At 35.3% G+C, this 16,902-nt stretch overlaps 1 protein-coding gene across 5 annotated transcripts in view; it reads right to left on the bottom strand.

Annotated features, from left to right (window-relative positions):
* Positions 1–16,902, bottom strand: part of LOC133281118 (ankyrin repeat and sterile alpha motif domain-containing protein 1B-like) — a 305,927-nt gene that overhangs the window by 97,627 nt on the left and 191,398 nt on the right. For all 5 annotated transcript variants that reach the window (XR_009747384.1, XM_061476333.1, XM_061476329.1 and 2 more), the window contains one exon: positions 1,352–1,935. Coding sequence is in view for 4 of the 5 variants with exons in the window: in XM_061476333.1 (XP_061332317.1) it covers positions 1,352–1,935 (584 nt within the window). In the remaining variant the exon portion in view is untranslated. The remainder of the gene's footprint in view (positions 1–1,351; positions 1,936–16,902) is intronic.

Below are 16,902 nucleotides of genomic sequence, written 5' to 3'. Positions count from 1 at the left end.
TTTTTTCTTTAAGAACAAGACAAAACAAAAGGTGAATCAAAAGCTGGTGCTGTCTAAGAAGGCAGACGCAGAGTTCCAGGTTTTACTATGATTAATATTAGGACTATTAGAAAAACATTAGCCTCCATTTAAAAAACTACGTATTTGCCACTGGTGATATGAGAAATCAGGGCAATCTGGAAATTATGTCAGAATCTGCAGATTTAGAATTCATATCTTTTGTTTTTAAAATAAACTACATTTTTTCTTACTCTTAAGAACAAACAAAACTTGTCTTCCTAGAAAGGCAAACTTGGACCTGACTCATATTCGGATTTCATAACAATGCATCCAAATCATTAAGATCCAAACCTGATCTTAAGAACATGTCACTGAGAAAGTAGTTATTTTACAACAAAAACTACCTTCAGATGCCTTATCAAAACAGACATTTAGATGAGCTGGGAAAATAGAATTGTCTAGAATTTCTAGAAAAATAACCAAACACAAGCTCTGGGTTCTTTCTGAAATAAAGTAGCACTCTGGAGATATATAGATTTTCTGTAGCAGTCATTTTAAAGAGAAAAACTTGCTTCTCTGTAATAGCAGTAAGATTTAAATGTTTCCCACTTTTCATTTACCTCAGTAAGATGGAAAGTTTTGTGTCTATGAAGAACCATTTGCATCCTTGAAATGTAACACAGGAGGAAAAAATAGGTGTTTAAAATTTATTTTAAATATAGTTATAAAACTAAAATAAACACTCTTGTGGGAGCAAGCATGTGTACTACAAACTCAGCGTGGACATTTCTTTTAATAGTCCTGAATTCACCGTATCTGTAAGTGTATTCCCACTTCACAAAAGAGTAAGGTTTTTGCCAAGGATTCTGTACACAGGTTACACACCAGTTAGATAACATGTTATATAGGGAGAGTTTGTAGAATGCATAATCAACCTAAAAATCTTAGACTCTCCATTCTTGCCATTTTCTCTTGTCTCTTGCTGGTGGGCATTGTCATGGTGGGAAATAATTATCAAGTATCTAAATATGGACACAGCTACAAAGAATTTTACCAATTTAATTAGTGTTGGTGGTGAGGCATTAGTAGAAAATAATTTCAATGTCACAATGAACTGCAGAATTACTTCCAGTTAACTTCATTCCCCATGGACACAATAGGCTTCATTAAGCGTGCAGTGTTTGAACAGAAATGCGCTGCATTTTGTTGCAGCTGTCAAACTACTATGCATTACACTAGGACATAGTCTCCAAAGATTTGCAGTGTGAAAGATGAATTTTTTATTTCAAACAATAACAGCATTTTCACAATACTGTATATTTTCTTGTTCTTAGAAATAAATATAACTTACTTCTTCCCATTCTGATGTGAAGGAAGGTGTTCTCTCCGAATTCTCTTTGGAGCATTGCTGGTTTGGTGTGGGTTCACTCCAGTTGCTTCTTGCTTTTTTGTCGTTTGGTGGACGGGTGATAAGATTAGAATCAGATTTTGACACATTTTTGCACAAATGCATTTCAAGCAAAGTCTTTGGAAAAGATCGTATTCTCCCAAGCGTGCACGCTCGCTCAACAAATCCTCCAGTGGAGATAACCCATTGTTCACTTATCCTGGTTGATGTGCCAACCAACGTATGATTTTCTACTGGTTTAGTTTTAGTATGAAATATGGTTCTGTTAACAATTGGTGGCTTTTTTTTCTTAACGGGTGCATCAATGTTGCTTTCTTTCTGCAGCTGTATCTGCTGAACTGTGCTCTTGCTCAAAATGCTTTTCTCTAGTGGACCACTGCACTGGTTTACTTTGCTGTACAGCTGGAATGGATTATCAGGTGGGTCACACGCAGGTGATGATCCATGGAGTAAACCAGCAAACTGTTCAGCGGGGTGTCCTTCAGGAAGCTCACTTTCAGTGGATGCTTCTCCCTGGCAAAGACGCTCTGAAATGAGAGATTACCTCTTAAAAAAACAGCATTATAAAATACTGCAAACAACAAAACCCTTACCCTCTGCAAAGTGATTTTTGTATGCTGCTTGGTTCTTGCTTATGTACAGAAACAAAAGATACTTATGGCATGAATTATTAGTCTCTTAAAAAACAATTCTCTCCTTAAACTTAACTATTTTATCTTGTCTGAAAACCATCCAAAACCAGTCAGTGCTACATATAAATTCCATGAAAAAACAAATTTATAAGACAAAATTCCATTGTTATGCCATCAAGCTAATGGTTGTCTCATTTAATTTGTTATTAAGTTGAAATGTGCACAAATTATACAGTTTATTGTGATGAATTAGCTAGTTAGTTTGTAGGTAGTAAAACACATGAAGAACAAGTATTGTCAGGAGTATTGTTAGCAATTTTAGTTCTTATAGTCATTATAATAATAGTGAATTTACACTATGATGCCTTTTTACAGACAGTCTCTAAAGAATAGATCTGAGTGTTCTTTTTATTTCTGGGAACTTTTGCAAACAGATTCAGAGTAATAGTAACCATTAAAAAAAACAAACAAACAAACAAAAAAACCCACCAGGAAATCAAGTCTTTTTGAACCAAGTTTTACATGCAATTTAGTACAAATACACAAAAAAATAAACTACAGAAAAATGCAGTTTTTGGCACAGTCAGAGTGGATTATTAAAGATAAAGGCTCTGTTTATGCCTGTTGCTGTAAGGACTAGGAGGAGAAAAAAAAAAGGGGGAGCGGGAAGAAAAAGACCTTTTTCTATCTGTACTACCTCATTTACAGTACTGGTATGGATAACATCACTCTATCCACATGGCATTAAGTTAACATATTCTACTCAGAATAACTGTGTCCCCACTAAGAGTTGCATCTCTATAACTACTTTGTTAAAGATAAATGCATTCATCTTATTCTTCCTAGAAGTTGCATACACATATGTAGACTCTAACTGTAGGACTGTGTGCATAGCACTAGCTATGAGAAGAAATCAAACATAGCATTATGTAATAATTTGCAAAGAAATGAAGCAGTTTTCCCTTATTTGCTGAAATACCTGCTTGCAAAAAAAAAAAAAAAAAAAATCCAAAACCAGAAGCCTAAAAATCTCAAAATATTAATTCTAAAAGAAGGCAGTATTTGATTACATGAATGAAAGAAAGATTTTGGTGTGTACTTCAAAACATCATCAGCTTTTTTACTAGTCAGCTGCTTAAAAATGTAACATTAGCTTTTCTTATTTGGTAAAATATCATGATAAAATTCTAACCAAGATTATGAGTGCAACCTAAGAAAACCTACTTTTCTTTGGGAAACAACTGACTAGAATATAGTCTTAAGAAATTTTGCAACTAAAATGATGTGGGCTATAATGGCAAAAGATTGTATGGGGGACTTGATAGAGCTTAAGGAATCTATAATGCCAGAAAAGCTCTTTTTTGGGGAAAGGACATGGGACATTCTCACTTACTTTGATTTCTGAAAGTTGCTGAATTAATTGTGTATGTCTACAATTTTGAAAATTATGCAAATAATGATTGACTTTGGTATTTTTTATTCACATGAAAAACTCAGAAGCTGGGATCCTGCTCCAAATTGACACATCTTATTTTACATGTCTAAGAAGTAAGTAAACGCTCATCAGTCAGAGATCAGATTGATAGTGGATCCTAGAGAGAAAAGCTACTCACCATACGTTGTGGCAGGTCAGTACAGTTATTTTATTGTGCATATGTAAGTATATATATTCCACTGTAGGTATAACTTTCATCTTTAAAATACTGTCGTGGTTTAAACCCAGTCAGGTAATTCGTTCGCTCACTTCCCCCCCTTTCTTGCCCTCCCCCTGCTCCCGGAGGGACAGAGAGGAGAATCGAAAAAAAAATACAACTCCCACGGGTTGAGATAAGAACAGGTTAGTAACTAAGGTATAACACAAATCACTACTGCTACCACCAGTGATAATAATGATAAAGGAAATAACAAGGGAAAAGAATACAACACCTCAGCACCAGCTGACCGATAACTCAACCCCCTCAGCCCGACCAAGCACCGACCGATACCTCCTCCAACCCTGCAGTCCCCCAGCCCTTCCGGCTAACTCCCAGTTACATCCTGGGCATGACGTGCTGTGGTATGGAATAGCTCTTTGGTCAGTTTGGGTCAGGTGTCCTGTCTCTGCTTCCTCCTGGCTTCCCCTCCTCCCTGGCAGAGCATGAGGCTCACAAAGTCCTTGGCCAAACCAAAACATTACTATCAGCTCTGTTCCCAGGCTGAAAGGCAAAACACTGCACTGCACCAGCTACCAAGAAGGGGAAAAATGACTGCTACTGCTGAACCCAGGACAAATACACATATAAGCACTTTAAGAAAGTCAGGAAAGATGAAAATGAAGGTTGCCTGTGTAACCTCTACTTTTCTTATGCATTAGCAGCACTGTAATTCACTTCTTATATCCTAACTTACTATTTAAAAAAAAAAACAAACAACAAACCAACTGCCCATTCCATGTTCAAAATGAAGTTCTCTCAGTGATGGAGAAGCACTTCAATACTTTATATTCTCTTTGTTCAGAAAGAAGGGTTCTGTTGCTTATTTATTGCACAAAATTCAAATTCTTCTATGAATATCAAATTCCTTAGATATTTTATGATGTTCATTATCTAATGGGTTCAAAATTATGAACTTATATCTTTACAGGGTAAGGTTGTAGCGTGATAACATCCTAGTTTGATAAATGCGAAATAAGAGACAAGGATATAATGCTGAAAATGTCTACAAATTTGGGGCATTCTATTTGAAATTCTTTTAAGATTTGCCTTGTTCAGAGTAATTAACATTGTAGAACACAGAATATAGCACAATTGCTGTTGACCTCAGTAGTTAAGTTAGACCCCTAATGTCTCAAATTCAGCTGCCAAAAAACAAACGAATACTTTTAATGACTATTTGGATAAAGTTTGGTCGGTCTTGATCAACATAACAAAAGCTCTGTTAGAGACTGAGCATACTCTCTGTGCTGTTTAGCTACCTAGCTGTCAGTTCTTTTCCTTGATACTTTTTTACTTTTTGCTTTAACGAAGAGCTTTGTTAATCATATGACAAAGGAAGCTATGCCTTCTTCTCCCCATGATTTTGAGCAATGCAAACCACATCTATGATGAACAATGAAAAAGACTGGATTTGTCAGGAAGAAAAAAAAAGTCTAATGCTCTTTTAATACAGATTTGTATTATTATTTTAGCTTCATAATGCTGTTACTGCTTAATACTTTAATGTTCTGGGAATAGCAAGAGTACAGAGATGGACTAAACCTGTGCTCTAAATACTATAGTAGCCTACTAATCACTGTATTGCTCCAAAGAAACCACAGGAGGAAAGAAATAATCCATGAAATAGTGATAAAACTGCTTTCTGTCTTATTTCAAGAGAGTATTTTTTGACCTAAGACCTGAAGCATGGGATATTGAATAACCTCTTCAAACTCCACCATATCTAGAACTAAAACTAGTTGTCTTCATTGCTTATGCAAATTCCCAACATCTCAATCTCCAGAACTTGAAGTATGAGAAAGTCTAAACAGGATCATAAAATATTTCTACTGTATCCTTGCTAAAATAGGAAACTTTGCTGAAGAAGAAAAACCCAACAAAAAATCTTCCTGAGCTTTTAATAATTACCCATATGCGAGATTGGTGTTTTTTATTGTTGCATATTTCTGCCATTAATTTTAAGACAACTGATACTGAATTCAGTATTTCTTCTGAGGCTTAGTGGTGATGCGTTTCATATATTATTTTCTGTCTGTTTTTAAACAGATCAAAACTATTCTTGTTTTTTTGAATACTGCTGTGTATTGAAAAAAAACCCTTTCATTTAGATGTCTATACTAGTGATTGATACTCTGTGTGATTAGAACTAATCTTAAATCTACTGATATTTCTGAGAAATTCAGACTCTTCGTTTCTATCATGTTCTATCTCCTAACTTTATCATATACTTTTGAGCCTTTTCATTAGATGCTTTATATTAATTTTTTCAACCAACTTAACTGGGACTAAGAAATGGTATGATATGCAATTACATTGCATAGGTCTATACTCAGTAAACAGCAAGTCAATACTAGGTTTTCTTTCTCATAGGCTTGTGTGAAGTCTTCTGAGTAGAAAGAGCATGGGAATACCAGAGAGAAAGAATAATAGGTGGAGAAGTTCACCTTTGATTAAATCCCAACGGAGAGTAGTTTTCTGCTTATGATAATTCTTTTTGTTTTGCAAAAAAAATTGTTTTAAAAGCCAACATAGATCTTATTTCCTCACCAGATATTAGCTTTCTTACCACCTTATCTTTTTACTTGTAGATAGTATCCTAAATACCAAAACATAAACAGATATCATTTCTATCAATTTTTAGTGTTATTACAAGTGCACATACAGCTTACCCATCAGAGTGGATTACTTCTGAAAATCGCTGCAATACTGCCATATCTGTGTTGCATGGAAAACATTTATATTTGGAACTACAAATAAATTCAGTTCTGCCATAATCTCAAAGCCACAAATATATACTGCTATTATCACGAGTTTATATACAACCAAACTGGTATTTAGACAGCAGATTGCAATTCAATGAACTATTTATTTACGCACTGGCGCACCCCAGCACAGTTGCTTGTGATACATATATAGAACTCTGTGGAATACCATTTCTCACTTTTAGTATTTGAGTTATAATTTACAGATGCTTCATAAAAATCACGTATCTGTTTTCTGAATCCAACTCCAAGACTGCAGAGCATCTTAAGAAAACCAGAAGCACACTAAATACTGTGAATTTTGCACTTATGTAAAGTTTGAAATCAGTTTATTCACATTTATATCTCATGAGATTCCATGTTCAAAACTAAAGCACATTCAGAAGAATAACAGCTGTTAGTAATAATGAAAAGAGCGGTAATAGATAAAGTATAATGACAGAATTACATCTTTAACAGGCACTGCTGTTGCCATGGCACAAGTTTCTAATGTAAAATAAAAATCCACTAGAAATCTGTTCTATAGCTATGGTAACAACTGTATTGTGACACCCGCACAATTAATCCGTTGAAGTTCTGTTTTCATTTGATCCAGAAAGGTGTTTTCAGCAGCACACTCTGCACATGTTATATCTGCCCAAAACTATATTCTCAACTCCCTTCTCTACACATACTGTTGATTGATAAAACTATCAGTCACAGATGAATAGTATTTGGAGAGTACCTTCTTTTAGAAGTCAACTTTGAATGGTAAGTATGGCTACGATATTGGTTGTATTGCCAAAGTAATATCATAAAATGGGATGATGAGCAACAAGATGTGCATGACAGAAAATTAATAGTATTTAAAAACTTAAGGAGCAATACTGAGGAAGCCATTATCTCACACAGCAAACATCAAGGTGCTCTGACCAAGCTCCAGCTCTTTGATGGCAGCATGTTAGCTGCAGATATCTTTGATGAGGCAGTGCGGTATTTTCTCACTCTAGTAAATGTTATAGCATGGTACCATGGACCTGTGTGGGAGATATAACAACACAATTACTAAGCAACTAATGAAGAATGTGGGCTTCTAGTGTCACCAGCAAGAGCACAGAAAAGCAGCAACAGTCTCCAGACAGATTGCTGTTTCTCCTTCTGCTTCCTCCTAAATCTAAAGAAACCACAAGAAGGTGGCTTGCAAGGTTAGTGTTTGCAGCCTTCAGGCTCTGTGCTCAGGTTCCAACATTACCAGCTTCTCAAAGCCATACAGTGCCTTAGAAATCAAATTAAAAGTCTCTGAGGAGTATGTGCTTGTTCTTACTTATAACTGCCAATTCAACCACTTGACATCACAGTGTGCACTTGACTATGTACTATTTTACTGCCTCACTATTGCTACCTTGGTAGTTTCACTGTCCACATTTTACCCATCTGTTTCACAATGGCCCATCATGAACTGCAAAATAAGAGAAAGATATTGGGGGAAAGATAGTTCAGTATAGACTTTCCTGAACATTGCTTGCCAGCCTCTAATGAAGAAAAAAGCTTTCAGTGAGGAAAGATATGAGTTGGTAATTAATGATAATTCTAGCCACATTAGAATACCCAAATATAGTTCTTGCCCAAAATTTCAGCAATAGCAGTGTAATCTGGTGCAAACAGAGTTAATTCTAAGTCCCACAGAGATGTAGTGACTCTCCTGTACATTTTCAGAAATTTGTTTTGATAGTCATATATTCTGTTTTTCAGGGGGACATAAATGTAATTTTTACACAGATCATAAAGGGTTAATCTTTAACTGCAAAATTAAACCTAGGAAAAATATAGAGCTGCAGCTGTCACCTCCATAATGCCGTTTCCATGAGAATTTCTTTCTGTGTGACTATATAAGGCATGGTTCCTAGACGTCTTAATGACAGTCGGCCTCTCATGAACCATCACATTTTACAGCACAAGAATCTGCCTTATACCTGCTCATCAAAATAAGAATCCTTCAGAAAACTAACATGTCTACATGTTTATGGACTAAAAATTTCAGGCAGATAATGTTCACCATCTCCCAGGTGAAACACTGGACTAATTCTACGCCCGTGTTTAAGTTAAAATTTTACAGGAAAATTCTAGCACTACCATGCAGCCAAAAGGAAAAAAAAAAAAAAAAGTATTTCTTTGAGTATTTCTTTGTAACACTCAAGCAGTCTTTCATAAGAAATTCTGAGAAATGAATGGAAATTGATGCAAAAGGTAATTTTGCACAAAGATCACATATAATTGCATTGAGAAATTGAATTGAGAATTCCGAAGTCTCTTCTTGCAGGAGAAAGCTAGCAGTTGAGTGGGCTGTGGCTGTGATCAGAAAGTACATGCTAATTTGACAATGTAGTACAGCAAGGAAGAGTAATAGAAGAGAAAAATTTGGTGCCACTTAATTTCCAAAATCAGTGCAAAGCAATAGGAATGTGACAGATGAAATTTTGAAACCATATTGTCTTGTTCATGACTTCAGTGAAACCTTGTTAATTGTTCCATTTCTGATATTTCACACCTCAAATGCAAAGTAGGAATGACAAAGTCCTCCACCAACTGGGAACAAAACATATTAACTGTCAAGGCAGAAGAGACCAGAAAAATAATGTATGAGTTTTAGAATGCTGTTTCTAAAAAGAAATATTGCTCATCAATTTCAACACTTGTATTTAGAAGGAAGAATTTGCCTAAGTAACCATGAGACAAAAGCAGAAAGTATATAAAATATATATTCTGACATTTGCACTGATCATACATCTCTGTCTTTTCTAACCTTGGTAAAGAATATATTTCTGATCTGACCAGTATTTCTAAGATACTTTAGATGTGATACAAGGTAGTTTGCCTCTCCTCATTCCACATACAAGCTCATCTATGTTCTGTTTCATCTTATGTTTCAAAGCCAGCAAGAATGGAATCAACGCTTTTGTAAGACATAATGTAAAATTAAGGGTTATAACAAGTTCATCACGTCCTTAAACCAGAAATACCTGAAGCAAGACAGGCCTAGAATGTTACTATTGCTTTGTTCTGCTCCTACTTATATTTCACTCAGTATGAGGAAGACTGATGAACAAACATCAACTATTATGTTTACCTGTAAACTAAGGGTTCAGATCAGCCGAAATCTAATTTTCCTATTGGATATGTATATCTAAGAGGGCAGAGACAGAGGAGGGGCAAAAAAGTAGAAAAGTAGTACAGATTTCCCAAAAACTTTGTACAGCAATAAATGTTACTCAGGCAGGCTACTATGAAGTGGATGCTTGTATGACCACAGAGAAATTAGAGGATCATCATCACCTAACTTTTTCATCTCCTTTAGAAGAATCCCTTCAAAATCTTTGTGGAATGAACCAACAGTTAGAAGACTTACTTACGTTTAAACTATGAGGTTAGCTCACCTGTTTCCTTCAAAGATCGGGGACCTGAGAGTGAAAATGCCAGAAATGTTTTGTGTTTTGTTTTGTTTTGTTGGATAGGACACAATCTATGTGACCTCCTTGGACCCATCAATTTATTCCTAATCCAGTGGATCATTAAGACCTTCCTCTAGTGAGAGGTCCATGGGAGATACCTGGACTACCTTTGTACTGAAAACAACAAACAATGAAGTTTTGTTCATAGTAACAGATTTGTCTATTGGACACACCAGTTATGTACATGTCAAATACTGAATATGAAGGTATCTGAGCCATCATTTCTCTTTGAGGTGTAACAGTCCCCCATTCTTTTGGGTCTGGTCACTGTGGTCAGTCAGGAAATAGATGGCTCCTGATGGTAAGCTTTGAATGGATAAGGTGAAAGAATGTGCTACATTTCTCTCAGCATTTCTCACTGAATACTTAAAAACATTACTTTTTTATTTCACATGACAAGAAACTTCCAAACCTCAGTAGTTTCCATAATAGCAGTATCTCCCAGATGATGATTTTAAACACTTCTTTAGTATTGGATGTCAAACACTTTATATTTGTCCTCTGAGCTTTTAGGATATCTCTGTTGTTTCAGTCTCAGAAGAGGACTCAATTTCAGCACCTATATATTAATTTGGGTAAGAGTGGCCTGCCTCAAACTGTCTACTCTAGAATATTTGTTTTCAGTCACTATAGAAGAAAGGTCTGAGCTCTTGGACTCAGCTTTTTTACACACACTCCTTTCTTCCCCCTCTCCACTCACTCCTACCCTTCTCTTACACCCTACGAATAGAGAAGTTATTAAAACTGACAGAGTGGCTAAGGTTTTCCCCAGTCAGACATACAAACACAGGAAGAAAGACCAGACCTGCTATCTTCTCACATACATTGTTCTGTAACTTGGGTGATAAGTTTGTTTAGATTGGATATAAGGAAGAAGCTCTTTACTGTGAGGGTGGTGAAGCACTGGAATGGGTTGCCCAAGGAAGTTGTGAATGCTCCATCCCTGGCGGTGTTCAAGGCCAGGCTGGACAGCGCCTTGGGTGGCATGGTTTAGTGTGAGGTGTCCCTGCCCATGGCAAGGGGGTTGGAACTAGATGATCTTAAGGTCCTTTCCAACCCTAACTATTCTATGATTCTATGATTCTATATGTTGTCTCTTACTTCCATAGACTTCATACTGTTTAAGCCTCAACACATCTTCCTGTAGAGTATTTCTAAAACATGGCCTCTACCTGTCCAGCTAAAAATTGTTACTCAAACCATTCTCTTGGATTTATTAAACTTCAGGCCCCTGCTTTTGACCCATTCAAGAACTCTTCTACAAAAGTCACCTTCTTGGTCCATTGCATTGAGCATGCTACATGCTTTTGCTCTCACTGTCAATTTTAAGGTGATTTTTGGCATGCAATTTTTTTCTTAATAAACCTTCAAAGTCATCAGATAATCAATTCATGTTTTTCATGTGCTAGCAATGCCCCATTATTACTGTTGTGCTATTTTTACATCTGCTGAGAAGTCACATAGCAGAATCTAATTGTTCTAATATTTCATGATTCAAAGGGATTGTAAAACTGCATATTTCAACTACATTGACAGCTGTAGAAAAATTAACATTGGTATACATTATGTTTCTGAAAATGACAGTTCTTGGCACTGCCTCAAGCCCACCACTGCTCCTGCTACACAGACTGGTATAGGTTCAGAATTGACTTGCTTTGAAATAACACTGATTCTTCCAATGTTTTCTTTTGCTTCGGCAAATTGTCTGACCTACTAAAAATACTCAAGAGAACTGAGTATGAAGAAGTAGTTCATTAAGTCAATCATAATTAACAAATAATTGTAGAAACAATATTACAATTGTTTTAATTAGCATATTCCTCATTTGGAATAAACTGGAAATCAATGATCACAGTCTCCTGAGAAACTCACACAAGTCACTTTTTGTTCTGTTCAAAGAAGCAAGCATCACTAGCAGCTCAACATATCAAACAGCACTGTAACAGATACCAGAACAAAACCTCGCAGATGTTTTCTTTTTCTTCTCTTTTTTTTTTTTTAAAAAAAAACCCACTTCTATTTTTAAAATAATGAGAAATGACAATGAAAACTTTTTGATCATTTCTCTGCTTAAAAGTGGGCAAACATGATATTGCTCTCCTACTGTAATACAAGGAAACAAAAAAGACGGGGAAGAAAGGAAGAGAGAAGAGAGCAAGAAGAAAAGAAAGGAGCATCCTGAAGACCAAAGAGTCTAAACCCAGAAACTTCTGATGAGATTTTCAAATTAAAATTGGTCCTGAAAAGGACTTTTTAATGTGGAAAGTGCTTTTATGATTTTTTTAATTAGTTTTAAAAAATCTCATGGAGAAACAAGGACAAAATGCCAAGTATTTAGCCAACACTATCTTGACAGCATTTTTATGTAAACACAAATAATAATGACTATTTTTGGCAATTTTTTACTATTATGTTGCATTTAATTAAGGCATAATAATGACTATCATTTTGGCATTTGATTTTGCTCCTCTATTAGATGCATAGATTTGTCAAAGAGAAGTTTTGGAGTAAGTCATAATAATGTCAGTAACAGAATCATGGGAAAACTTATGAAAAAATCAATGACAAGATTACAGTAGCTGAAGTACCATGGAAAAAATGTATACTGACTCAATAAAAAATAACAAAACAACCCCAAATATTTTTTAGCTATTTTATGATAGGTAGGTTTTCTTTGCTATCATAACTACATGACAGATGTCTTTTTGTATTAAAGCTGTATATTCATCTGCCTTAGATGTTTAACTGTGTCAACAGTGAATTTTCTTAAACTTTTTTGTATTCAGTCAACAATATTTTCAGCTATGCCATGTGGGAAGCCCAGCCATTCTTTTCTGAGCTGTAAACTGAGCTGTAAAGACGATTGATTGTTAAGACAAGATAACCATCATTCATGAAGTCAGAATTCCTTTCAAAGTCATCAGAGACATCTTCTCTGTCCTTATACCCTTATTCCTTTTCTGTACAATTTTACATACAGAATGTGTCTTGATGCCTAAACAAAGATTACTGTATTCATGGGTCTCAGCTCAAATTCTTAAGTCCCAAGTGCTTTTTTCTCCTTCAGTTATTGTAAGTCTCCAGAACTGTATGAAAACAAAGAAACAACATCCAAGCCCCCCAAGAATAGTACAAAGTTCAGGCAGTACAAATCTGGAAGCCAAGCTTTCAGCATTGCTGAAAGCAAATACCAAGACGATGGCTGATCTCTGGACCAACACAGGGAGAAGTCACCACTTTGGGCCTTTGGTCTTCAAGAATTCCAACAGTATCTGAAAAACTAATGAAAAGATCAACCAAGCAACAGTCTGGAAAGAGGACAGAAGGTGCCAAAGTGAAGGAACACAATACCAAAGGCATTTTTGACCTGCTTCTTGAACCCATGTCCTTCTTGCAAGACTAAACACACTAGTTTAGTCCCCATTAGTACACAGACTTGTTTTTTGGCATCACAAACATTGTAAATCAGAAAATAATCATGTGTACACTTACAGAATCTACTTTTCCTTATGCTAACTTTACAGAGTGAACTCCAAGCTAAAAATTTCATCCTACACCTTCATGAGACTATAAAAGCATTCTTGGAGGTCACAACAAAGAAACAAATGGTGATAGAGGGAAAAAAAGAAAATAGGTTAATCGGGTAAATGAGTTGGGTAAATTGGGTTGTATCATTCTAAAGAGTATTACAAAAGCTGATGATTTTCACAATGCCTTTCAGCTGTTTGGTGAGCTACAGAATTGTACCTCATATCCTCTGCATTCTTCAGAAAAAGGTAACACTGACCATGTTTGTGACAGGGCAATAGAAAAGTTTGGAAATGTTATGCCTGAGATTGTTATTGTTCTTCTTCCTCTACAACTTCAAAGACTATTAACACAATTAGGGTCTCATATATTCTTAAAATAAACTGGTGAACTAGGCAGACTTTTTTCTTAATTTCATGTACAAACTCTACAAATGATTTGAAAGCATCACTCATGGGTCCTAGATGTAGCTATAATCCTTTGCACACCCTCTATGTAACTAAACAGTACTAACACAAGGTTATTCTGTAGAGCCTTTACTGTAGCACTGACAACAGTATCAAGAACACTTAATTGACATTTGGAATCTTAGAGACACCAACAATCATTTTTTAGATGTAGTTCATCTTCTCCACATCCCACTCCAATGACTGGCATAAAAGGCGTCACTCACTACAGTGGCCTCCAAGCAGTTGCTTCTAATAGTCCTGTCTTGAGCTGGGAGCTTCCTATCTTCTTACAAAACAATTCCCTTTCTACAATTTCAGAGGAAATACTCGAAAGTCTTCAAATTGTAAATGTTTCTCTCATAAATCTGCCATCTTGTCAAATTTCCACTATCAAAATTCAATTAGTTTTCAAGGTAACAACTGCTTTTGCTTGAGAATTTTGGAATGCTTGAGGTGTTTTCTTGAAAGATATCTTCGCACATGACACAGATTAGGTGTATAATAACAATAACACAAGAAATTACACTGTATTCACCAATATGAAGTCTTTTTGTTCTGGAATAAAGATGTTGTCCAGTTGATTTTTTTTTTCACAGTAAAATATTCAAAACCTACCAAATCAACACTTGAATAAAGATTTTACATGCTTAGAAAAAAACCTGATTTTTACATACGCTACTGGAGAGGAATCAATTTTCTTGAAAGAGAGCAATTATTTATTAGAATTTTATACACTGTCAAGAATTATGTAAATCAAGAGATTAAGATATAGGTCATTTATTTCTGAAGAAAACATTTTTTGAAGTATGAAGAGAGAAAAAATGAATATAATTTAAGCTTCTAGTCTTGGTATCAGCTAAAGCTGAGTTGAAAAATCACTTTGAAGACAGTTGTAACTATATACAGTGTTACAGTGCACCAGCTGTTCACAGAAAGTATTCTGTTAAGAGAGTGACCCTTCCAAATGGAAGTTGTGGTATCCAGTGAAAAATCTGAACTACCTGAAGTAGCAATTTCCCTTCCACTAAGGGAAAATAAGGTTCCATACAACTCTTTCCAAATACAAAAGAAGATACAAAACCTTGTTGATGATACACAACGTTGTCATTATCTAGTTTAATGTCAAATTTGTGTCTTGTCTGAAAGATTCTCTAGATGTTGGAAAAAGTGAAAAGGATGAAAACTAATTTGATGTAAATAGGAGCATGTATTGAAATTCTGTAAAATATTCCTCTGCTCTAAGTATTTATACAAGTGTACACTAGAAATAAACTCTGCAGGCATAAATACTTCAACACTCTCTTGTTAAATGGCTGCACACCTGCATGCCTACAGAAAATCGAGAAAAATCACTTTATTGTAACTTCAAATGAATACATTTGTTTGTATCAAGTTCTCTCATTACTATTAAACACTGCAGCTGAGTCATAAGGGGAGAAAAGAAACAGGTGACATAAAAAATCAGCAGAAAGGAACAGAATCAAAAACTACTTAAGGGGATAGGAGATGTGACCACACTGCATTCACAACAGTAACTACAGTACACTGTACAAACCAAGACAGCCTTAAAAAAAACCCTACATAGTAACAGGAATATCTCCGTATCATTGCAGTACATAGAACAGGCTTGCTCCAAACCCTAGAGCAAATTAGCCTATGCTATGCTGTATTTTAATACCACTTTCAAGCTCGAGGCAGTTTAAAGATGGCGTAAAAATTGCTAGTGTTTTTTTTAAAAACCCTGTACAATTTAAGTAAAATACTGTTCCTGCCAAGAAAAAGTGAGCTTGTTTTCGCCTCAATTTGCCTAGCTTGCTCAGATTCTTTGAAAAATACCAAGCTTCTTATTTTATATCTAAAAATCCACAAGAACAATGTTAGAAATTATTAAAAGCAATCTGTTTCTCTTACAGAAGACTGCCTAACTAAAGCAAATGAGAATGCAGAAGAAAACACTGTAGTCTGAAGTAAAAACTGCTATATTGTGACTCGGGAGTTACTCCTAGCCTTTTCAGTTTACCAGGTGACTTTGAAAAAACAGTTTAGTATTAAGTTTGCCTGAATTTCCTTGGCTGCAATAATACCAGTCCTTTTAAAGGGCTTTTAGACCTGCAAATGAAAACACCGTTATATATGAACTAAGTACCATCAGCATCTTTCAAGATACTTAAAAGAGTTCATCATAAATTCTGAAATTTTTAGAAGTCCTTTAAAAATGCTTCTACTGCATTTTTATACATCTCTACTAATGTTTTTAGGAGTCTTCTGTAACATGAAAGGAACTGAATATATGAGAAAACAAATAAAACTACAGAGTATACAAAGTGTCATTATGTCTATAGCAAATTGAAAAAATAGAAATGTTTTATTAAAGCCCTTTGGATATAATAATAATGTGCTACTTCTTGGCACATATACTTCAAAAGAAAATGTGAAGTTTCAGGATTATTTTTTAACTCTAATGGAATTAATTAGAAAGATTTAAAAGATTTAAATTATTAAATATTATTTTGCAAGACATGACTTCTCACACAGTACGATACAACAAATTTAAACCAGAGGCAGATGGTACCTAGTATTCTTACAACTAAGAAGACTGATATGTCAGACAATCTACTCTTTTGGTCTGTTTAAGACAAACAGGCTCTCTAGGATCCTTGAAAGCATTTTTTACTGGAAGGGAAGCTAGAAATACAGTTTTTATTTAAAAATTCATTTACTGTGCTTGCGGCAGCCACACACAGAAAAAGTGTATCAGGAGCCTGCAATGTTGTCACAAATGCCGAGTTCAATTAAATGCTGGCCCATTTATGATGTTTCCCACAGCAATCCATTTAGCTTTTAGACTTCTATTCATCATCATTTTTTTTTCTAATAAAAACTGTATTCATCTTTGATGCTGGCAACAGAGTCCTCCTGAAAACCCCCAAATTATGTCAGC

This window comes from Pezoporus flaviventris, unplaced genomic scaffold, assembly GCF_033815535.1.
Source record: "Pezoporus flaviventris isolate CSIRO_AGI_PZ_B2104156 unplaced genomic scaffold, CSIRO_AGI_Pfla_v1 ptg000096l, whole genome shotgun sequence".
Lineage (NCBI taxonomy): Eukaryota > Metazoa > Chordata > Aves > Psittaciformes > Psittacidae > Pezoporus > Pezoporus flaviventris.
Note: the sequence above shows the minus strand (reverse complement) of the source record. Positions and strands in the feature narration are given on the sequence as shown.